Source organism: Nyctibius grandis, chromosome 11 (genome assembly GCF_013368605.1).
Source record: "Nyctibius grandis isolate bNycGra1 chromosome 11, bNycGra1.pri, whole genome shotgun sequence".
Taxonomy (NCBI): Eukaryota; Metazoa; Chordata; class Aves; order Nyctibiiformes; family Nyctibiidae; genus Nyctibius; species Nyctibius grandis.
Genome location: NC_090668.1, coordinates 9206174 through 9231131, shown reverse-complemented (window position 1 = coordinate 9231131; position 24958 = coordinate 9206174). Strand labels below are relative to the sequence as shown.

Genomic DNA, 24958 nt, shown 5'->3' with positions numbered 1-24958 from the left:
TTGATTAACACCCACAAGCCACACCCATCTTTCCAATTACTCCTGGCTTCATCATTCCCTTTTCCCTCTAGGCTTGTAGACAGTTCTGTATCTTGTTTCCTAATAGACATAACAAGGCCTTTGATGTTCTCATCACTTCTCTTCAGCTTCCATTATAGTCAGCATTTTCATTGAGACTGAAATTAGAGCTTAATGCTCCTAGTTTAAAAAGACTTTCAAGTAAGTTCATGAAAATATATCAAGTGACATATATACTTTTTTAAATGCAAAAACCCTACACACCTCATTGGACTGGGCTTCTTTTACTTGAGACCACAATATTCCTTTCAGAAACAAGCTGAAATGCCAAGCAAATAACAGAAGCCCTGAAAATGCCCATCCTAATGAGAGGAAGAAATTTAAATATATATCTCCTTAGTGTGGAACTGGTTACATTTATTTTATCTGAGCTTGGTATTGTACACTCCTCTGATTTACACTCTGATGACAGTAGGAGAAACAGGGTGATATAGGATTATAGGATGGACGATTGGAAGCAGTTGCTCAAGGAGCTGGTAACAAAGCCAGCAAGGAGGATGTGCCCAAAGCAGAACATGGACTTTCTGATTCCTGGGTTTCACACTTAAGTAATAACATAGGAGTTTCATAGGTAGGACTTGAAAACTTCATGTTTCCCATAGACTTGAGGAATGAAAGTTAAAGCACTCAATCTGCCAACCAATGGAAGTTGCCAGTCAAAGCCTACTAATGTATTGATTAAATGCTTCTCGGGACATGACTATAGTAACATACTAAGAGGCCCCTGTCTTTGTGTTAGAGACTGACAGTCAAACCTGCTTCTCACAAGGGACTTTTTGCTTGCTTTGTAAGAATTCAACATCACACAAGTTTGTTAACATTTCTAATAATCTTAAGACTGTGGAAAAGTTATGAGTCTTCCACAAGTCCATGTCTGAGGGCATACAAAAAGTATTATAAAAGCTGTGGAGTTTGATCAGAGCAGTTAATCTGCTTTTTCATGAGATGAACACTGCTCCTCCCCTGCCCTGTCCCACTCCTCTCCTTGAATAGGGAAATTTCTGCTGTAAGGGGAAGGTAATTTTTTTTTCCCCTTCTCTCTTTTAAAAATATATTAAAGTCTTCACAAGTTTTTATACGAGCACTCTGCATTTCAAAGTGCACCAGCAGGTACCCACATATCACAGCCTTCTCCATAGGCACCCCAGGTTTTGGCTTTTTTCCTTCAGTGTCTGCTGTTCTTATTCCACAGTTACATCCAGGTTTTTAAGACGCCTACAACTCATTTACAGGTTAGGAGCAGACAAGTGGCTTCTGGTTCACCCATGAGAATATTTTATCGACTTTCACCGGTTTCAATTCCAATTTACCTTGGATGAAGCCTGGTGCAGAGAAGACGTCATCCAAATGGCAGTGTAGCATCAGCAGGACCTCCTCATTACCCCAAAGTTCATGAAACCTAGTAATTCATGAGGCAACTGAAGCTGCAGGGACTGAATAGAGAGAACAGAAAGGCAGGGTCTTGCCTGCTCAGAGAGGTCAGCACCAGGAAGAGCTACTTTAGTTCTTCTTGGGGCGCAAGAGAGGGTGAAGAGCACACTCTAGATTTTAGCTATAAGCATCACAGATGGATTTCTAAATTGCCAGGAAAAAAAAAGACATATTAATTTATTTTCAAACAGCTGAAATCTCAGAGCAAAGGACAGTTAGTTTGGGGACTGCCTGACAGCTCCATCATAATAGCTCATTATTTTCATGCTTTCATAGCCTAAGGACTTTGGGCACATTAACAACAGATAAACTTCTGAGGATAATTAAAACATAACGAGAATTCCTTACTTAAATGAACACAAGAGTGAAAGCAAAGAACTGCTCCCAACATGCCATACTGGTATGTGACAAAAAGTAAAATCAATGAAGATAGATAACAAAAACCTGGGAGTTGTTTTATTTTTAGGCATCTCCCAACCTTTTCTTCTACTTGCCAGTGTGCCTTTCTGGCTGGCTGAACTAGTTACTCAAAGCACCTGACAGTTTCAGCTGACTCAAGGAACACATTTAAGCTTTATCTGTGCCGCAGAGTTATTTGCATCAACTCAGAGTCTGTTCTTTTGACAGTTGTCTCATTTAATTGAGTAAAAAAAGCTGTCAGTCTAAAGAAACTGAGCCCAAGGTAAACTCACTTTGAACTAACCATCTGCCAGAGCATCTCTCAGGACAGCCAATACTTAAGGATACTTTGAATCCAGTTCTCTGGATCCCTAATTAGATCATTCCTGAATTAAACTGTCAATGGCCCTAAAAATTCAATGTTCGTCTTGCAACTACAGAGACAAATCTCTTTTCCCTAAAGATAGGCATGAGGGAAAGCCCACAAAGTGTCTTTGATAAAAATGCAGTTGAATAAAAACATTTTCACAACAGATTAAATCCATACAGCAAGCCCCCAAAATATCAATTTCTATGGATATGCTGATCCAAATACATGTTTCCATGTTATATCACAGCATAAAAATAAAAAGCAGCAATATCCCAGAAGAGGAGAAAGTAGTTAACAGTGCCCTGGGGAAGATTTTCTTTCAGTTCCCAACAGTACTGTGGGTCAGGCCTGGTCAGGTAATTTACTGATTGGAATGCATATACAGGACTCAGGACTGTCGCAGTTCCATCGCCTTCCTAGCTACAGTAGTAAAAGAATTAAATGTACTTTACATCAGTAAGCCAGTGGGTGAAGAACCAGATTTACCACTAATGTTAGTGAGCCTCCATCATAAATGCACCCTGATGCATACATAGCAAGGAGTCTAGCACTATTAAAATAAGATTTCACAGGGGTCTGATGCTCATTATCAATTACAAACTCCACTGCTATTTTTTCTGCAGAGGAATCATTTTTAAATTCTCTCCTCTATATGGATTCTCTAGTGTCTAATAATAAGTACTTTCCTTTAATTGCATGCAATTAAGCCTCTTCTGTATGCCTGTTCTCACAAAACTTGTGGATATGTCATTATCTTTGAAACATCTGTCCTTCTGTCAAACATGACCAAAACTGATGGATTAAAAAATAGTGGTGGGAGGGGAAACATATCTAAAATTGAAATCCCCATGAAAGAATGAGAATGAAAGGGAACATGAAGATGACGACCTTCAGGGTAAGAGAGTATGAAAGGAAAAGTAAGGAAAACATACTATGATTAGTTTATTGATAAGAAACAAACACAACTTGGAATTCTGTGTTCACACTGTTAACTATCTGCCACTTCAGACCTTCCACCCTTTTTAAGCCTCACTGTTTTCATGTACAAGCAGGTGAAGCAACATAGCACTAGAATACAATTATCAAACACACCTTCAAAAGCTACTTGGCTCTAGTTAAGCTTCTCTAAAAAGTTGAGACAGACCATTTCATGGGCTGTAGCTGAGTGCTGGAGAGTTAAAGACCAATCTAGCACTCTTAGACACAAAAGAGCTCTGTTTTTCTTCATTTGAGGTTAGAGTTGCTAGCGTCCAGTCTTGCACTGAGAACAAAGCCATGAAACCAGGAAAATGTGACTGAAAAGGCAAAAGTAATAAGGCAACTATTTCTGTGCAATTCCATTTACAATAGAAGGTGGGAAGGCAACTAAAACAAAAACTTAACTCAATGTACAGCGCTCCTCTTCAGGCTTTTTCACTGTCTTACCTTCATCCTCAGCATCCTGGCTTATGTAAGAAAACTATTTGTCAGCTAGCTGAATTCTCAAATCACTGAACACTAATGCCACATTTGTAGTTTCTTCGGTATATTCTCAACCCTTTGAAAAACACGAGGAATTAATCCATTCAGAGAGGTCTGTTGTTCAAAGCTACCCCTTCTCTCATTTTTTTTGAGGAAGGATTCAAGCAAATATAAGAGCCCAGGTTTTACAACATGCATTTTGTACCTGGTCATGACCTGCTAATCTTCAAAGTCTATTGATCCACGAATGTTTCTGAAGTAAAATCATTCATTCTTTGGAGAGTCAGAAAGAAGCAGCTAAAATGAGGATGTCTAGGGAGATCTACGTAAATAAAAAGTGAAATTTCAGATTACTGTAATTAAATAAAGATTTTCAGCTATTAAAATGTAGTACATATCATGACAATTTCATGAGAATTCCTGAGTTTGGGCTTTTTGGTTGAGTAGGTTTGTTTTATTTTTTTTTAATACAATATAGTGGTACAAAGGGCCAAATTCTAGCCTCAGTTATGCAATGTGTAGATTCTGACAGCAGCTTCATAAGTGCACGTGAAAGCATATCTAGGCCCTAGAGTCAACCATAAAAGTTTAAATGATATTGCATACATAGAGCTGGAAGTGTCCTTCCACATCATTCAGTCTGAAATATTTCCCAATCGGTGGCAAAAGTAACTTACTTGAAGATGAAGAATATTATATGGTGCTTGAATAAAAGGAATTTGAAATGGTCTCAGTTTAAGACAATAATTGCATTAAAACTGAAACAGACCAACTGCAGTGGGCCACCTATTCTCAACATAGTTATGACTTTTTTTTCTCATAATGTATTATGCGTATGGCTTTTCTGATTGCTGCATTAAGCCTGTAGAGAATGTAACAGTCATAAGAAAGGAAGGACTCTTCCTGCATTAACAAGTACACAGGGCTGCATCTCTCAGTAAAATCATGTTCAGCTTCACTGGGTTGACAGCCACGCTCAGCAATTTGAAAATTATGCCATTTAAATACACAAAGATCCAATACTCAACCTCACAACAATTAATTTTTTAAATCTTGACTAGGTGGAAGAAGTAGACAGAGATGATTTGGTCTCAATTTATCTTTGCCCAATAAGTTGTAAGTGGGGGAAGTACACCCTAAATAAACTTACCCACCTCTAATTCTTATCTGTAAACCATGCTGGTGAGATGGATTCCTTTCCCACTTGTAGCTTTAAACACCCATGGTGTTGATCTGTGAATTTGCTGTACTCTAACACAGTGGGCTTGATGTACAGAATTTTTGTGGTTTAAAGAAGAGAAACAGGTACGCTCAGGATGATTCCCAGTCTTAATTTGGACATCAGTCTTCAGAAGAGTTACCCTCCTATATTATCCTCTAAAAATGCCCACTTCTTAATGTTGGGCAATAAGGGGCATTTTGAAGAAGTAACTTAGATATACATACCTACTGCACAAACATCTACATATTGTTAGACAAATCCTACATGAGATTACTCCATGTTCTGTAATTTGGATGAGTAAGAGGTATCAACATTGCATACCTGAAGACAAGTAGTATTAGAACACCCTATGGTAGCTATCACTGTGGAAAGTGAAACACAGTAACACTTCTTATCAGTCTTGGAGACCTGCCCCTTCCCTTCCAATGCTTTTCAGACAACTAAGAAAGGGAACCAGATGAAAACAGATAACGCAGACCTTACTCGCCTGTTTCCAAGGAAAACAGCTGGAGCTTCATGGCCACTACAGAATAACTGAGGATCAGAACAGATGAAAAGTTAGACTTTGTGAGCAAATGAGGTAAACATCTTCCACCACGGCGCTTTACGTTGTTGGACTTACAACAAAATAATGCAGTTGAGAGTCAGTATGCATATTATTCCACCGTGACTTAAAGTATTATCAATATTAAATACTTGAAGCAATCTCAAAACCTGTAGAGTACATTACTGATTTGGTTTCCAGGCATCAGAAGCCTCTCAGAACAGGTTTCTCCCATCTTCTGCTCTTTCCCATTCCATGTTATGCATTTTCTTAATTTGCCCATTAATCAGCTATCACACAAACAATATTTTCATACTCCTTTCCTCAGCCGAAACAGCAATTTCCTCTTGCTCTTCAGGATTTACGCTTCCAGAGACAAGATCTACTTGGGATACCACTGGGATTTTTCCAAATTTCTGCCAAAACTCTTTAGTGTCATTGGCACACACATAACCTCCACATAAGGATGATCAAGGAGAAATCTGATGTAGGCGTCAGAATATACCCTCTCTTACTTGTCAAATCTAAATTAAAGAGCACTAATCACTCTTGCAGAGAGTAACTCTTTATACCTTAGGTTAGAAACTGGCAGCCTCATCTGCCGTAGAAGGTACAAGTTCTTCAGGATTCCGTTCAGTAGCCTGTCTGGGGAAGAAACAGAGCCTACATTCAACTTTTTTTTTCTTTTAAGTTATAGCTATTATTGTATCATTTAAAGTAAGTGCATAAGTTATGGCCAAAGTATTCCCCCCTCCAAAAATTCCTTTCATGTACATTACAATGCCACAGTTCTGATTGTGTAGTATATCAACGACAATAGCAGCAACACTGTTCTTTGAGCAACTAAGTTTAGGAATATTGTTCTTTCCACCTTTAGAAGCCCGCGAGTTTGATTTTGCTTGTTTAGCAAGAAAGTTATGTGCATTGCGTGACTATTTCATGCCACGCAATACTGATCACATATCCAGCATCACTGAGTCAAAAGCAAACAAAAAACCTTGCACTACTTTTACTTTTCACAAACTCTAAATAAATTGATTTAAAAGTGAAGGGTTATGCAGGAAACATGCCAAGAGCCATTTAAACCTCTGCATATGTTTATTGGCACTTCCAGTGAGCTGAGGGCATACATGTAGACTACACCTGCAGGGCTCCACGGTCTGGTCTCGGCTAACCTAAGCAATTAAGTTTCACAGAGTATTTCACAAAAAACATTCCTTTCCCTCAGGCTGAGGCTTACAAAGAGAAGAAAAAGAAAACAAAAGCATTAGTAATCAGCCTCATGGCAAAAAAAATAAACTCTGGTCATGGTTGTTCTTAAAGCATGGCTGGGCTAGCAGCTCCCTTTACCAAACTACTAGGCTCTTTTCCCAGCAAACACTAGATACTGCCTCTTCAATACTCAGAATTGGTAGTGCCTACTGCCAGCCCATAATCTTAGTTTGTTTTCAGAAATTGGCTGAAGTTACTTGTCAAATCTCTACACAAAAATGTCTTCAAAGAGATTGGAGCTTAATTTTGTCTAGCCAGAATGAAGGTTGTTAGGATAGCGATGAGCAAAGCTAAATTTTATTAAGCTATCACAAAGTTTACTCACCCTGAAAAAATGCTTGGCTCTAAATGAGGAATAAGATATATATGGAACAAATAAGTGAGAAATACCTATGGGCAAGAGACCAAGAAGGCTGGAGAACAAGCAGCACAGATGAGAAAAAGCAAAATAGTAAAACAAAGTCACTCCAACCCAACGCACAAATGACACACAGCTTATTAATTCTCAGTGGAGGGTGACCTCAGTTCCATTACACTTTCAACACACAAAGCATACAAGCCAGTAAAATAATAATCTACTGGAACATTACTTTTATTAGTGTGATTGTCAGTCCTTATCTTACGAAGATGAAAATCAACACTTCCTCAAACTCTTTCCCAGCTGTTTATCTTTCAGGAGCAGTACTGTAGTGCATCAATTGAGCAATTTCTGAGCATACCTGCATCTGCTCCGGTCGTTCACCACATCAATTTTCTGAAACAAAATCATCTCCTTGTTTCCATTAATTGGTCATTACAACATGTTGATCCCAGCAGTCCATCATTTGTTATAATTTTGTCAATTAAAAAAACAGCCTGGGAGATGATCTCTGCTAATGGGACACCACATCCCCTCCATTTGCTGTTATCTAAAACCTTCCTTTGCTATTTTAGAATTGCTTGATAAAGCTTCTTGTTAAATGCTTTGAATGAAAGCTTCACATTCAGGATGTTTTACTGGCTGGTTAATTACACCATAATTCTAGCTTGGCACCTCCATCTTCCTAACTGGCACTTAATCTCAAATTTAGAAAATCTTACTGATCCCATTTATAAAAAAGCTTACATTCAAAGGAGTCAGTTTCAAAATCACACAGACCCATAAGGGGAGACGAATTTCCACAAGTGTTCGCTGAAAGCAAATACAGCACATGTCACACTATCAATTAAGCAGATGTTAATTTTTTTTTATGAAGATGCACCTTTCCTCTAGGAATAGAAATATTTCACTTAAATTTTTATATCCAGCAGCTCCCACTGTCTTCATGTTGGAAAGAGCTATTTAGAAACCTGCTTAGCTTGGAAATGAAAGCTTAAACAAGCTGCTAGTTTGAATAAATATAACAGTATTTTTAGAAATAATTCTTGTGTTAGAAAAGTGACTCCCATGCCCACTTGGGTGTGATAAATGCTAAGAGCAAAACCTCCTCTTCTTCCTTCCACCATACAGAAAAGAATGAAAGAAATCAGTGTTATTTCACTGCAGATTTAACACAAAATCTTTGTAACACTTGCATTAGCAAGATTCAAACAGAAAGAAGAGCAGAAGCTTCTCTAGTCTCTTGGGAAGCAGTACAATCTGCTTCAAAAGGACAACGTACATTTTGAGGAGGTAAGGAAATAGAATTTCAAGAGATATTTCTACTCCTAAAATGGGAATTTTCATTCAGGACGTTAGTGATGTCAGGAAAGATGCAAAAATTAGAGAGTCAACAGAAACCTAAACATTTTTTAATAGCCAAATATAAAAAGGGTCTTCAGTATAACTGACAAAATCATGATGAATCAGGTAGTTGAAAATAAACAGACATAACAGTGATTGGAATTAACAGAGAATCACTATATTATTAACAGGATTTGAGTGGCACCTCAATGCAAGGTCTTCATACTAAGATTAAATTTTTTTGATATTTGGGCTGGTTTCTGGAAGAAAAGCTCTAATTCAAACCTACTGCTGAATTTGATCTGTTTGAAATATGTGGTGCACAATGCACAGTGCAATATTCAGTTATGTTAATTGCTGCTTTAATATAAGTCCATAGCCTATTGATGGTTGGGATTCCACCTCTTCGCCAGCTTCTGAAGGGTATACAAACCTCCTGTCTTCTCAAGGCAGACAGCTGGCATTATCACTATTCTGAATTTGTTTATCTAAGCTAAGTTCAGAACCAGGAAGGAGGCAGCAGAAACCTGTATGGTTTTGTTTTGGCTTAACTTTTTTCCCAGTTCTCTTACACTCTGAGGGAAGACTTCTAGTTTGATTCTCCCAGAATAATCTCAGCATTAGGTCTCTGACAAAGAATCCATCTGCATCAATCGCTGCAAGCAAATCTACCCCTCTTTTGTTAGAAGATACTTTCTCCCTTCTCAAACGTGTACAGGTGGTGTTGCATCCAGAATACACCATTCCAAATATATTGGTAACATATTTGCCAGATTTTCCCAATGCAAGAGAAGATCCGTAAGGGGCCAATCATTTCTTCTTTGGTTCTCTCTTCCCTGTGCTAGCATGTTTCTCAATTTTACCGATAACTTCATTTGTCAGAATACTTTAACTGGTTGTATTCAAACTCCTCTTTACTCTGAAGTCTGTCAAACACAGGTTTCTCCAGTGCTCCCTGAACATATGAACCAAAAAGCAGGTATCAGGCTTGTTTCTCAGGTCACTGCCATTGGTTTTAGCCAATCTCCCCTTTGCTGGAAAGTTCACTTTAATACAATTTTGGACTTTAACTACCGACCAGCCTTCCTTACCAATTTTAACAATTACCTGCCTCAGCAAGATACTGTTAATAAAAAGCTGAAAGGATGACTAACAACATTTTGGGCATCTCCAGTTCCTGAAAGCACCTTTGGATAAAACTTGCCTTTAATCCTTCTCTGTAACAGAACTGCATATTAGCAACCTAAAGTTATGTAACATTTCAATGTATTTCAATTCTTTTCACATCCTGGATCTGAAACTCCGGTTCACATTAAACCATCTTTGATGGTTGATATCATCAAGTTACATTGAATGAACACTTGCATTTTAAGCTCAGAACCTGCAGTAGCGTTTGATTTGGCCAAACCAGAGCCCTCCTAAAGCCCTTTCATCCCCTAGTGCTGCCGAGCCATGGGATGCTCACTCTTGCCAATACCTGCGCTCCTGGCTATAATGTCGGGCACAGTCACACGGTGACTGCAGTCACCTCACACATACTACGGCTGAACTTGGCAAGTGGGTCTGTGGAAGAGAAACAGGTGCTTTTCCCTGTGTCCTAAGGAGAAGGTGGTTCTAGAGAAAGGGAGTATTAAAGCCCAATCATCCCTTTCAATTTCTAAGTACAGACTTGATCAGGCAGACTAAACCACATCAGACACTGCTACCAAGAAATTGCAACAGTTTGTGTTTGTTGCTTTTATGCTGTCCTGCAAGACTTTTCCCCCTTGATAACTCAATGGTCACAGTAAGAACCTGAGACAACGAACTGAATCAGCTTCTTGCAGTATAGAAAAAATATACAGTATCAATGTTTCAGAACCCTGTCCCACTCGTGACCACAGTAACTCTGTGGACACCTGCATCCAAACAAATGTGATATTCAAGAAAGCACATCACATCTGCACTACATCCTTCCAGTTTCACCATGTGAATTTTTAAACAAATTTGAAGGAATGTACACCTTCCCATTTGAAATATTCATGAGCAAATTTCACTAGTGATAGAAAACACATTTATAACCACAGTTGTGCCACTGAAAGGAATTTATTTTTTTTTCCTAATTGTCCTTAGGGAAAATGTGAAGAGGCTACTTATTATTGCAGTGCCTTGAATAATGTGGTTTTACATTGTATTAGAAACCTCTCCACAGCGCTGGAAGCCTACCTGGTTCTGCAAAACTGAATGATTGCCATATTACTATTAACTGCATATTTCAAGACAAATTACAAATAAAAGTGTAACCTCTAAAAGGAGGCAAAGTAGACTGCTTAGTCCTTATAAAGGCTGGTGGAAGTCACGCAGAACAGCTTCATGATATGATTTAAATTTAAAACATACTTTAAATTACCTTAAAGGTATTAAAAATTTCAAATGCCTTAATTTTAAGATAGCTTAATTATTCCCTACATGTTCTTGGTTTATGTCTATAGCTTTTTTTCTCAGTAATGTCCAGCAGTTACAGGCCCTTCTGCTTAAAACAAAACACACTGGAAAAATACTAAAGAGAAATGCAAATCAAAAGCAATGTGTTTCCAAAGAAAACACTACATTGGAAAACAGTAATGCAGAAATATTTACTTTTCTGGAGAAATATCACATAGAAATGTCAGCATTACACAAAAACTTCAACTGCTTACATTTGCACTTAAATGTGGTTGCAATAATCAGACACTACATGATAAACTAAAAACAAATTTCTCTATGCTGGTCTGGTCAAGTTATGCTGAAAAAAAATGCTCACAACAAGTAAGAATTTATACCAAAAGAAAGAATATTACTTCTCTCCCCCCTGCTATTTATCTATTTCTTATAAAGTTTTAATACATAACATACTGCAACATCTTTCCGTAGGACACCACAGAACTGTAGTGTACAGTTTGCAGGGGATCTGAAGTCTTTCATATAAATTAAACCATGTAACTGCACTGACCAGTAGTGGTATAACTGCTGCTTGTGAAGGGCTAACCAGAGAGAGATCCCTACAGTCTCCTGAAGATTGTTAAGCACTGACCATCGAGCAGAGCCTCTGCTAGCACAGCTATCACAAAAAAAAAAAAAATAAAAATTGCCCTCCTCCCCAGCATGACGAGCTATAGCTTGACAGAGGACAATTTTTAAGAAAAAAAAAAAAAAAATTATGCTAGCTTTGCTACACTCTTCCCCGTGACACATGATAAACTGATAAATGCTCCCTTCTGCTGGCATAGCCGCATCCACCCCAGTAGTTCAGACTGCAGTATCAGAGTGTGGATTTCTCATTTCCTGCACCAACAAAACACACAGGACTCCCAGGGACACGTGGCTGCTTAGAGCTAGTCTTATGGAAGGACACCTAGAGCAGATGTTGGAGAATAAGAAGGAAAACCATTTAGGCACAGCTGCTGCCTCCTCCTCCAATACTGACAAGAGGGAAAAATGCCAGACTTCTGCCTACCCCTTCCTTCCGTAGGAAATGAATGCCTAAAAAGTCAAACCTGGAAGTACCTTCTATGGCACTTCAATGACCTGGTGCTGCTAACTTACTCTGTGGGCAGGGAAATTATGGGTCAACTCTCTTGCATCTCTTGCCTTTTTCTGTCCTTGTGATTTGAAATTCAATGCATCTCAGCCTAAACCTCCATATAGTGTAGCCCATAAGCATTCCATGACTTCTCAACCCTGATCATGATCCATAGAGGCCCCAAGGCGCAACATTAGGCAGTACGCAATCTTGTTCCTTATTTCCATGTAGGGAAATAAGAGAAATGAATAAGAAACCTACAGAAATAAGAACCGAGTCCAGAAAAAGTACAATGCTCACTCTGACACCATACTATTACTCTGTCCCCTCCCAAATACATATTACAGTAACATGTGATGTCTTAAGCTATTGCTCAAAAGTAGTAAGATACTCCTTATCTTAAGCATATGTCATGTCTGCAACAATTTCATCATAGCTTTAGACTTTTTATGTGACGAATACCACAGAGGTAGAAGAGTAGTTATCATATAAAGTGTCTTGGAATATTGTGACAATAGGACTAGAGTAAGTCCGTACAAATAAAATACTGCTGTAACAAAAATATATTCTACCCATAAGAGAGGAGGGACTGATACACAAGACAGGAATTCAAGAGACAGAGTAACATGAATCCTGAATTTCACGCGTACCTCTGCAGAGCCATCACTTGACTACTTTTTAAAGCAGTTTCTCTTACAAACAAACAACAGTTGGTAGTAGCCTCTAATATGATTTTTAGTGCTTTTCAGAACAGCCCAAAATCTGTCCCAGGACTGTCTACCAGAAAGGAAATGCAGCCCTTCAGTTACTGACAAGGTTTTGAAGAAGGAACTGCACAACCGCCTCGGAAGTTAATTTCAAAAGACAACAACAACAACAAAAGGTATCTTAGTAGAAACTACCAGTCCCAAGCTTTTCCCCTTGATTTAAGGCACCAGGGAAAACAATATAAACCTTTTCAAGGGAAGCTGGGAACTTATCTCATCATGTAGGTTACAAAATGCATTTGCTTCATAAAGCCGCCTCACAGCACCCCACTGTTAGATCACAACTTTTTTTTTTGTTCCTTTTTCTTTTTTAATATTTACACTGTTCCTGAACCATAAAAATAGGCTTTCCTTTTAATCTGCTTAACACACTGTGGGAAAGGGCTTCTAATTTCAAAGCACTGAGATAAGACAAATAATTCATATAACACATTAGCACAACATCTATGGCAAAAGCGTTTAGTCAGAGCTCATTGGAAACAATAGGGTGCTGAAGCAAACCTGTGAGAGGCAACTGTTTGAGACCTCACCATGCACTAGAATATGTTTTATTACATTCCATGGTAAAGACAAGATCACAGAATATTAATATATGAATTGTCCAGAGGCAATAAGGCAGTAAATTCCCCGCCCCTCAATAGACACCATAGCTTCTCCCGCTACTCTAGTCCTTTTCTAATTTTTTTAGGCTGTTCTCCAAATCAGTCATCTTTCCTTTGTGCCCTTTCATTACACTTCTTCCTTAAATGCCACGTCTTTCTTTCACTTTTCATTACCCAAAACTACCCTGCTCCCCCCGCCTTTGGCTTCATTTACTTCCTTTCTGGGTTTGTTTTTACATTTTCTATTGCTGCCTTTCCAGAGCTGAGTTTGCTTCCAGTGTGCGTTCTGCTGTGTGCAGAGAAAAGCAATGCAACCAAATATTTTCAGTATACTGGCACGAGTCCCCACCTAGCCGCTTGTGATCATTTGCTCTCAAATCCCTAAAGACATTCTGCTTTGAACCTCTGCTGTGGAAAGAAAAGAAAGGATACGTGGAAGAAATTCAGAGGAGACTTGCCAGTTGCAGAGATCTGTGACAAGCCATTTCTACAGTCTCTAAAACTGGGCTGAAAACAACAGGAAGGTGGACTGGGGAATGCCAGTCAGCCACTGCAGCACATGGCTAGAACAGAGAAGCCCAACACTGGGACTAAGTACAGCCTGCTAAATGGAAGCTTGTGGCTATCCATAAACCCAGCTGCTTCATCCAGAATCTTTTGTCCTCATCCCCTCTAAGGTGAATGTTGTATTGGGGAGCGTTCTTTGGAGAACTGAAACCAAAAATTTCAGTGACAGAACTGCTTGAGCCTGTTTCTAAGAGATGCAAGCACTGCTGTGGAAAGTTAATGACTAGCTAGAATTTTAGAAGGATTTTGCTTCCCTTTAAAAAAAATTATCTTCCCTTGTTCTTTTGCATAACCTTGGATATTATGCTACTAGTCAAGCTAAAGCATCTCTGGGACACTGCTGACCTGGCATGGTAATTTCAGTGGGGTGTTATGGTTAAAAAAATTAACAACTGCAATTTCTCATGAACTAGAGCCAGGAATCTCTAAAAAGAAGTGAAGTGGTATAGTGCAATTTACCCAGAAAACAAAACAGGGAAGATAATTCAGTTATGGTCAAACCCTGTTAGAAGCAGCCAAAACAGCATAAATAGATTTTGACAATTAGCCAAAATCTAGGGAGATAAATACCAATAAGCTAGGTCACCTCAACAGTCAGCTTTCTAGATTTTCTGCACATAAGTCCCTACAATTTGTTCCCCTTTCCCTCCCTCCTTCTCTCCATCAGGAAACAGAAAAGAGTTTTTGGTTGTTATAAAATAGAGCTAGGATTTCAGCAATTACAAAATAAAACTTTTAGTAATCTCAGCAAACACATTCCACATGCAGTGATAGACAAGTGCAACTCAGGTTCTATACACGAGGACATTCTTGTTCGTCTCCTAACAGCTGGTAAGTAAGGAGATAAATTCTCCTCCAGCAACGGAGCCACAGTATGATCCTGCAAGCAAAGTTATAGCAGGGTAACAATATATCTGCCAAAGTAATTACAGCTACTCACCCACCCCTACCTCCCCTGAAAACAACCGTTACTTCATCTTTTTTCCAACGTCATTTTCATCGGTATTAGAATTTTGTGTTTTTCTTAAACAATTTCACAATGAGGTTCTTGATTATTAACAATCCTCCCTTGACCTCTACTACACATACACCCCTAGTTCTGTATAGTGAAGCAGGTTCTCCGACATTAACAGAATCATTCATGGCGTTTAGTACTAAACACGCACATATAGACTGTCACAGGATCAAGTCTTCTGCCAGTAGAGCAGAACCCTTCTAATAGCCAAGGGTAGCTTTCACGCTGCTAACACAGGACTGACCTTGTTCTGATCTCTTGCAGATTCATGTTCATGAAAATCAGATTACTTTCAGTTTTCAAAAATACACTTGATTTTAGCAGAAAATAACATACCATTACAAATGTCAAGAGTGTTGAATGGTAATGAAATCTGTAGAAATGACTTACTAGTTTGTTTTTAAAGACTCTTGAAGCATAAAAACTTGCTGGCCATTGACAGATGGGCAAAAGGCTTAGAGACTGAAAGTACAACACCACTACATGTTTCTTCATCCATTATTCTTCCAAGCATGAGCCCTGGAAAGAGTTGCTTTTGTGCTTTTGCTAAAACTTACTTTTAGGTGTATTATCTCAGCAACACTAACTCAGTCAGATGTTAGTAGTTCAGAGTATATTTCATTAGAATTTTTAAAAGATCTCTCTGCAACAACCCAGGCAGCTAAGGACCCTTCCTAACTTCTATAACGACAATACAAATGACTAACAAAACTTCTCTTGAAGATTACACAAATGAAGTATGACGCAGAGAGAGAAGAGGTTTTTAGTATGCCCTAGTTTCCTTTGAGATTGGTTTCATTTTATTTTATTTTTTAATATACACAGGATTTAGAAGATGCTTTATGCTGACAGTTTTTTGACTTCAAGTAAAGTATTAACAAAAGCTGTATTTTAGCCTGTCTTATCAAATCTCAAGACTTCTTTCAAAGGAATAGTTTAAACCTTACCTTTCTGCCTTCAGTTAACAGAAGTAATGCAGCACAGTACTCCGATTTACATGTGGTACAGACTTTGGCAAAAGTCATCCATCAGTTCATAAAAAGGCACTTTTTCCCCACATCTATCTTTGAAGAGAAACTATGAGGGGAAATCCTACTTTAAAGTATTCTCACACTTCCATGACAGGAAGAAAATAAAACTTACAATCTGTATTTCACAAGCCTTGACCTTGGTTTTATCCTTGACTGTATCTAACAGACCTTGCTTCAGTGCCAAAACAGTCAAGTCAAGCTCTACTAATACATAATTTAAGTCTTCCCCATGGTGTCTACAGTTTTGCATATATATGTATTTCAGAAGTGTATGGCAGACACTTCAACATGACTACAGAAAAAAAATTCCTCTCATATGTGAGGAGCTGGCAATGCTATTGGATGCATGCTTGATAGCACTTACGCCAAATGGTCTACCTCTTTTTTTCTTTTTTTTCATTTCACATTCTTTCAGCCATATTTTCAAAGCCAGCTGCAGCCTTCTTGGCCATATATTCACCATTCTTCACGCAAATGGCCTCTTTGGACGAGCACACCTTTTTTCAGGATTTTTATGTGAGTAATAAAAAAAGGTGTGGGGGGCTTTCTGTTCAACCCCCTTCTAGGAGTTCAGTGGTTTTCCTTTCCATCACTGTTGTATATTAAACACTTTCAATCCATTTGAACAGTTGCAGAGCTAAAGCATGCAGACATATTGTCAATTAATGCTGTAAATATCCCACAGTCTGTACAAAATGAAACATTTAAAAAGAACAGCAGCACCACAGTTTTTCACTCCGTGATCACTACACCTGCCTCATTAATCTCATGTACCCATGTGAGGTAAATACATAGTACAACTACAAACTAAAAATCAATAAAACCTTTAAAAAGGTTTAATTTGATTCTACAAGGGAGGTTATCATAATCCAGCCCTGCTTCTCACATTCTGCTAGCAATTTCTCTCAGCTCAGTTTCAACTGCTAACTTTGTTCTCCATCTCACTATCTATCATGCTGTTATAATGCCAGCTCAAATGCTGTTTGTAACAGCACAGCAATTTCTCAGAAGTTGCCAGCTTCATAGCGTGTTCCTTTAGAAGTGCATGGAAATTATTAGATTAAATTACAAATGAAAGACTCTGCAGCCGGGCATGATTACTGGAACATTTATGTACATTCAGTTGATCATGAATTTTAACTTTTGTTCTTTTACATCCTTTACAGATCTTCTGTTTATATTTTTTTGCTAGATGATATGGAAAGTGGAATTGAAGACAACTGGAAAAGAGTTATATGTTTTCCCCATACTCCCCAATATCTTCAAAAGAAAAGACTGTGACACCCACCTCCCCCATCCCCTACCGCCTTAGTGTCAACAGATCCCCTACAACCATTTTTAAAACCTCTGTTAATATGAGCACATTTCACACACAGCAGTGCAACTCACTATTTAAGGAATGCAGCTGTACAGGAATCTGCTTTACAAAGCAAGACCTGCAAGACCCCAGTTGTCCCCCCCAGTTTGTAAGACTCTACACACCAGCATGAGACCAAACAATTAATACATCTAGAAATACCTAAAGAAAACATTGATCATACCGCAACTGGTGATCACAATATAGTAAAAGCAGCAGGATCTTCGATTATCTCCCTGCTGGGGGTATCATTTTCAGGAAGATATTTCAAACCAATTTCTTGACCATACACTGCCACTGAAAATATCTAGTAATTTTCCACAGGAATAGAGCTGTTTGACCCAATTCCAATGCAGATAATTATATTATCTGTACCTAAAATCCCTCTGAGTGTTTCAATCAGGTATCGTATTCTTCACTTTCTGTTCTGATCTGCTTAGCATGGCTGAGCACCATTAAACAGCTGTCAGATTCCACACAAGAAGTGGCTGGATTTCAGTAATAAGCAAAATGGTTCCCGATAGTGTTTAAAACACCTGGGAATTCTTCCAAATGAACAGTGCAATGAGGCTAAACTATAAGATTGAACTGCTGTAAAATAAGCCCCACAATTTCTTCATAGAAGTACACACCCTAATACATTTAGTCTCTGAAGAGCTCAGTTGTTGCTGAGAATGAAACACACCTAGATGAGACTTCAGATAAGAATATGAAGAATAATTCACAACCTTTACATTCAAGAAATGAGACAATTAACTCCTCGTGACATACAGCCCAAGCTATTCTCGTGTTTCTCTCAGCACAGACCATCTACAACAGATACGCTGAAGTGCTAAACCATGAGTCAGAGAACAGAGCTCAGTATGTTAGCTCAGCTATCACAAAATACAATACCAGTCACTTCTTCATTTGCGGTCCAAGGAGATTTTATAGCCAACATTTAAAGAAGCAAGCGAACTAACTGATCATGAGCACAGTTAAGTTAGAAATGAGAAGAGGCTTTCTAATCATCAAAACAGCAAAGCTGTAGAAGCACCTCCTATCAAAAAAATGGGGCCAAAAAAGCTAATAACACTTAAAATGAAATTTGATCTGTTCATGATATGAATTGTGTAACATGGATCTAGTGATGGTAGAGGATTTAGACTCTGCTCTGCAGGGTCCTCCTCTACATATCTGTAAGAATCTGTACAGGTAAGGAGGCATGGATTGTCTGCCAGCCGTGGGTATATATAAACTTAAAACTAACAGCTCTGTAAAAATACATTTCCAGAAGAGATTATCAAGGCTACAAAGACTGTCTCAGCAACAGGTGAAATACAAGGTATTTGAAAAAGAATGAAAGGAATAGAAAACAAGATAGCAGAAATCTGCATACAAAGTGTGGAAGCTTCCACACATCCAAAAGTTTCTCCAACACCTTACCTGTAGGAACTTCCTCTTCTACTAAAGCCACAGAAATTCGGAAAACTACAGAATCTCCCTGGTGAGCTCAGGTCCAAGTGTAAGTGTATTGTGAGAGAGAAAAAATTCAGCTTCACTTGAGAAGCAGACACTGCTTCCCTCCCACTGCATCCTGCCCCAAGGAAGCGAGATGACAGGAAGTCTTTTGATGGTACAGGTGCCTATAGCTAAAAGGTCTAGGAGGGACAGACAGCTGAGGAGATGACAATTGCCTCGCAGTACAGAAATGGAAGGCCCTAAGTCAAGTGCATTGTTCTGTTTTGACAGCTCCCTGTAAACTATCTGGGCCCAGCATTCCCCTTTCCCTTCCCCTGCCTTACACAACCGTGCAACACGAGCTACTGCTGCCTCCGACTATAGCCCCTTTGCTTCGTGTTTAGAAGCAAGGAAGCACGGAGTCTGTAAACAATCCTTAAGCTACCCAGTACCCAGACTTGCATTTACATAAACCCCCAATTTTTTTTATTTATGTATTTACACCTGTTCCCACAACTGTGTGTCACTAAAAACACACTCTTAAAAAGATTTCAGCAGGGAATGGATCACCTGTTCATGAATTAATGTCAAGCGTGATACAGACATCACAGTAACTTAGAACTAGGTTGGGTGTTTTCCCCTCTCTTTCACTGGGATAGCTCTCAGATTAAATCCACTGAGATCAACTGAGACATTCCAGATTTTCCTCAGCACAGATTTTGGTAGCTTAGAAAACAAATACTAGGAAGAAAAAAAAAAAAAATCCGATAGCCTCCCAAAGCTGAAATTGCCCTTTTCCATTCAACGGTAGCGCTATACCCAGAACTGAAATTGTCACACAGCCCGTTAATCTCCATTACAAAACACGTCCTTTATTTAGTAAAATTACAGCATTTGGTTGAATGATAACAGTATTTACATACTGGTTTATGAGCTCCTGAGACGTTTCTCAAGCAAATAAAATAAGAGAATAGGTTACGGTTTATTGAAATAAGAGAACTGCATTGTTCCTACGAGAACAACATGCTCCTGCTATTATTGCTCCTATGCTACAAACATTTAAAACAATGCTGTCCTTTAAAGGATTCATAGCACGTATCATTTACCAAAATAGGACTAAGTCAGTGGTGCATGCAGAGTAGCCCTCAATGATGACAAAGGCATCCCAAAGAGTCTACAGAAAACTTCCAAACTTATACAATTCAAAGAGTCCTCCTGAAAACACGTGAAAATTTGTACTGCAGCTATGCTCTGTGGAATAGCCTAAATCCAGAAATGGAGAAAATCTAGCAATAAAGGATTTTTTTTAAAGAAATGAACATCACAAACCTACTTATGTCATTATTAATGATGTCACATCCCCACTTGTGGAGCATCACCCAAATTAAAGCAAAACACAAAAAGCATTCTATCAGTAAAGAAAGGGTCGGGCTGGGCAGATGACACGATAATAAACACCAAAGGCTTCTGGAAAACAGCGAATGCTCTCAGCACCTCAACAGCATGAAAACAAGAACAAGTACCTACATAGCTGCAGCTTTCTATTATTAAATACAAAGCATAATAAAAGTGTCTACACACAGCATCTTCCAATGATGCAAGAGCAGCTTTTATTTTTTTTTTTTTGGCAAGACATTCTCTCTTGATTGACTTACCACTGAGACCAAGAGTTCAATTCCAAAAAAAACCAAAGCATTTTTTTATCAGATTAAAAAGCTTTTTATATACTTTTCATTTTTAATGAGACAATAGTTCTCTATTAAAACATAGTATATTCAATTGCAACTATTTCTAAGGGGACTAGTAGAACATCAAGCCTTAGACTGCAGTGTTGGGAGAACTCCATAGATGTCAAAGACTGCAAAGTGAAATGAATGGCACTTAACAGTCTCAGCCCAGGGCTAGAGCTAGCGAGTAAAGCATTCCTTTTACTAACCATGGCAAACCACAAACCCTTGTTGCAGAACACACACGGACTGAAATTCAACCTGCTGGACAGTGACTGCTCTTAGGAAAATCTTAACTATTAGTGTCAGCAGTAAAAATATCCCTTTGGGGGGATACCAGGCTTTTTATCCATTTCCTGCTTTTTCCATGCGTGGTGTCAATTTTCTAACAAACAGTTTTGATACCAGACTGCAGGTAATTTTACGAAACATGCAGGTATGCATGCATGCTCCCATATGCTAAATAAATCAGGTAATGACTCTCCATTTGAAAGGTGCTTTTGATAACTCCTGAATTTATGGTTTCAGTTAAGTGTTCTACACAGCAATATGAACCTTAGCAAAATAAAAATTAAGTTATGCGAGGATCTGGCACTCCAAACGTGTGTATATATATATCAAGGAATAGGGTATTTTGAAATGCTAGTATGATAACAGCTAAAGCGTCACTTAAGAATTTATTCCACAGAAAGCTTTACTCACTTCTTCATCAACAGCCCTTTCTTCAATTTTGTTTTCTCCATTCCCTAGGTAAACTCATTATTATAAACTCTGAAGTATCAAAGCAGCTTTGCAGCAGGTGCACCTATGAAAATAAAGGATATGAAAAAAATACTTCTAGTGCTTTAAAAGGTTTGCTAAGAAAACCAATAAGGATTTTTACAGTTAGAGAGGTGTGGGCATGTGTACTTATATCTAGGTATCTAGGTATCTGTATCACTCCTCCATATAGATTGCACGAGAATCCAGATCTACCAGCTTACAACACGTTGCAGAATCATGACCCAAACAGGTAAATTCTTGAACTCAATACACAGCTGAACATAGGAGCTTATAAGGTAGCTGTTCTAAAAATAATTTCACCTATACTGGTCACACATTAAGGTCACACTGTTGCCATAAGAAACAAAGGACCATATGAAAAGAAGCAAGAAATCAGAGTCTATTTCAATAGCTTTAAAAAAAAAAAAAAAAAGCTACATGTCTATAGGTGCACCTAACACCTGATCCATCAAGTCCTAATTTCAAGGAGGCCAAAAATGTTAATATTGTCGTGTTTTCCTGCACAGTTCTATATCTTCAGGTTTTCACTATTCCAAGGGCACAATCAGCTGGTGTGCGGTGTGTAGGTCAATTTCCAATACGCTAATTTATGCAACATTAGCACAGAATGCCAGCTCCAATTCTCTTACTGTTTGCACTCTAGGAGTAGACTTGTATTTTCTGCCAACTCCATTACATCATCCGAATAAACCCAAACATTTCTTTTTTTTTTCAGAACCCTGCCACTCTCCTTTTCCCTCTCCCCTCTCCCTTCCCAAGCCCTTCCAAACCACACGCCAATTACTGCCGCAAGCTTTATTTCGCTTTACAGACGGCAGAGGCCCGGTATCCAGGAGCTTTCGCTATTGTGCTGCACACGGATGCCTCCATCACTGACCTTCGTTTTTTCATTCAGACTGTTACATAACCCAGCGCCTGCTTGCGTGCGGCGAGTGGGAGCCTGGGCGAGTGTCGGCGTGTGCCTGCGAGCGCCTGGCCCCCTCCCCTATTCAGTCCCGGGGGAGGAGGCACATATGGGTCAGCAGGTTAGCAGTGCCAAAGCCTAAACAGTTCGGGACCGCGAAGAAGACACCCTAACCACCGGAGCCGCCCGGTCTTCCCAGCCCCCCCCTCTCCTCTCCGCATCCATACAGAAACGACAGCCGAGCGTTACATAATTCATGGGATCCCAAAGTTGCCCCTCGCCGAGCCCGCCGGAGCCGGCTGCCGCCTCCCCGCCGCCGGCCCCGCGCCCCGGCAGCACCATCTGCCCGCGCCGCCGGAGCCCTCGGCCGGCAGAGCCGGGGCGGGGGGGGAGCGTTGTGTAACACCCGCGGACTACGGCCGCTCCGCAAACAGCCAGAAAACTCCCCGACAAATTAAGGAAATTTTCTCCAGTGTTTCTGATTAACCTCGTTACATAAGGCGCTTGCATTCCAAATCCACTCTCGCAAGCTCTAAATATACCCCGCGCAGCCAATTGCTCCCTGCACACACGCCCGTGGCCACCCGGCCTCCGCCGGCCGAGCCCGCTCCTCCTCGCCTCGGCATCCGCCTGGCTGCGCGCTCCCTGCTCGCAAACCGCCTCTAATTAAATGTTTCGGCGTGTGTCATCTCGATGGCTTTTACTGTACGCGGATTCCCCGAGTGGGAAGCTGCCTGGGAAGGGGGGGTGTGGCCAAAAGGGGAAAAATACTGTAAAACAGAAGCCAACACATGATCAGCCATATTCCAACCTACAACCAAAACCCCCCGTCCGAGGAGAGACGGTCTCCCCACGGCCGGCGGTGGCCGGGCATCGCCGCCCCAGCCCGGCGGCGGCCGCCGAGGGGGCTGCCGCTCCCGCCGGGCACGCACTTTTCTCCGCCCGTCGTTTCTTTCCACAGCCGTGTGTATTACAGAGCGTTATTTAATTAATTTTTTACCCATCACCGAGTGATTTTACCGAGCGAAGCCTCTCTAACGCGCTCCCCCCTCTTCTAGGAGCAACGCTTCATAAATTATTTACAAGTAATTAAAGCGGCAGCCTCCTCCCCCTCGCACGTCTCGGCAAACTCCGGCGGTGTTTGGAGCCAGAGCCCCTCACCGTGCCCGCGGCGGGAGCAGGGGCGAGCGCGCCCTGCCCGCTCCGCGCCGCTCCGCCCGGCAGCGCGCAGCCCTCCCGCCGCCGGGGCGGCTCGGGCACTACCGATCTGACGCCGAACTTCGACGGCCCCGAGCACCTTCAGAGCTGACCCGCACGACTACAAGACGCAATGGGAGGCAGGAGAGGGCTTGGCAGCTAGCGACAGAAAAGGGGGGCTCGTTTGCGTGTTTGCAGCGTTTTACTCGGGGGCCGGGGGGCAGCGAAGGAGGATCCACGGGAGCAGAGAGACCCTCCGCAAAGTTGTGCGCCTTCAAGAAAGAACAGCGGCTGCGAGATCACCCGCCCCGCGAGGAAATCATTTTAAGATACACTTAAATGAATTAAGGGAAAACAGGGCGCAAGAGAGTGAATAAGTCACCCGCAAACCGCAAATCTCCTGTTTAATCACAGATCCCCCATTCACAACAAGCCACAGCACACCAGTTGAGAAACTGTCAAAGGGAGGCAGACAAGGGGGAGAAGAAAGGGAGGGGGGAAAGGACACTGCAGCTTTAAAAGTTTGTTCCCTTGAATCCCAATACTCCTGCTGTTGCTTTATATATTTATAAAATTATGTAATTTCAGGGGCACAGTACCCATCCGGCTACCACAGGCAACAAACGAGAGAGACAGGAAAGCGCCAAACACCGCTCAATATTTTCATTGCATTTGTCCCTCCTCCTGCAGCAATTAAAAGCAGCTATAAAAGTTTGCAAGGTTTCGCAGGGGGTAGAAGCGTGGCTTGTTTGCGTGCGCGGCTTCAACGAGCACAAGCAATAAACCGGAGGATTAAATTGCTGCATTTCCCCCTTCTCTCTTACCCCCCTCTTCCTATTCCCACCCACCCCCCGATCCCACTCCCCCGGCCCCCTCCCCCTCCCCCAAGTATCCCTACCTCTGCTGCTGCTGCTGGAGTAGCTCTGCCTGCGGACGGGAGCCGGCGCATCGCTTTTCCGGGCGGGCTCCAGGTTCACCGGGGTGTCCCTGGCGCCGGCGGCCGCCTCAGAGACGCTGCTGCCCGGCTCACTGGCTGCTGGATCGGGGGCTGCCGGAGCGGACTCCATGTTTTTCCCAATGTAGATCGCTTGGAGATGGCGAGCTCCTACACTCCCTCTATCTTCTGTTTCCAGCGCAACTCTATGGTAGGAAAGCAGAAGGGAGAGAGCGAGCGTGATCCAGATGGGATGTGAGCTTGCCTGGCTGTGACCACAAGCAGCGCTAGCGAGAGCTGCACACCCCCCCGCCCCCGCACCCCCCGCCGCCAGCCCCGCGCCCCGCACCGCCGCCCTCCGGCGCGGCCCCAGGCCGCCGCCGCACGGCTGCGGGCACGGCCGGGCGGGCGGCCGCGGAGGCGGCCTGCGGGGCACCTCACGGCCGCGGGCGGCGGCGGCAGGAGGGGCGGCGGCCGCGGAGCCCCTGCGGCCCCGAGCGGGGCCGGGGGGAGAGACGGTGCTGCCGTTGCCCGACCTCCGTCTGGGCCGGGACCCACAGCTCGACGCGTTTCTGGGGCCCGTGCAACAAGGGCACTGGGCCCGCGAGGAGCTC

The 24958-nt window shown here is 41.2% G+C and overlaps 1 protein-coding gene across 1 annotated transcript in view; it reads right to left on the bottom strand.

Moving 5' to 3' along the window:
- Positions 1-24477, bottom strand: part of RORA (RAR related orphan receptor A) — a 366227-nt gene extending 341750 nt beyond the window's left edge. Inside the window, exon 1 of the mRNA XM_068409957.1 lies at positions 24309-24477. Coding sequence (XP_068266058.1) covers positions 24309-24477 — 169 coding nt within the window. The remainder of the gene's footprint in view (positions 1-24308) is intronic.
- Positions 24478-24958: the final 481 nt, after the last annotated feature.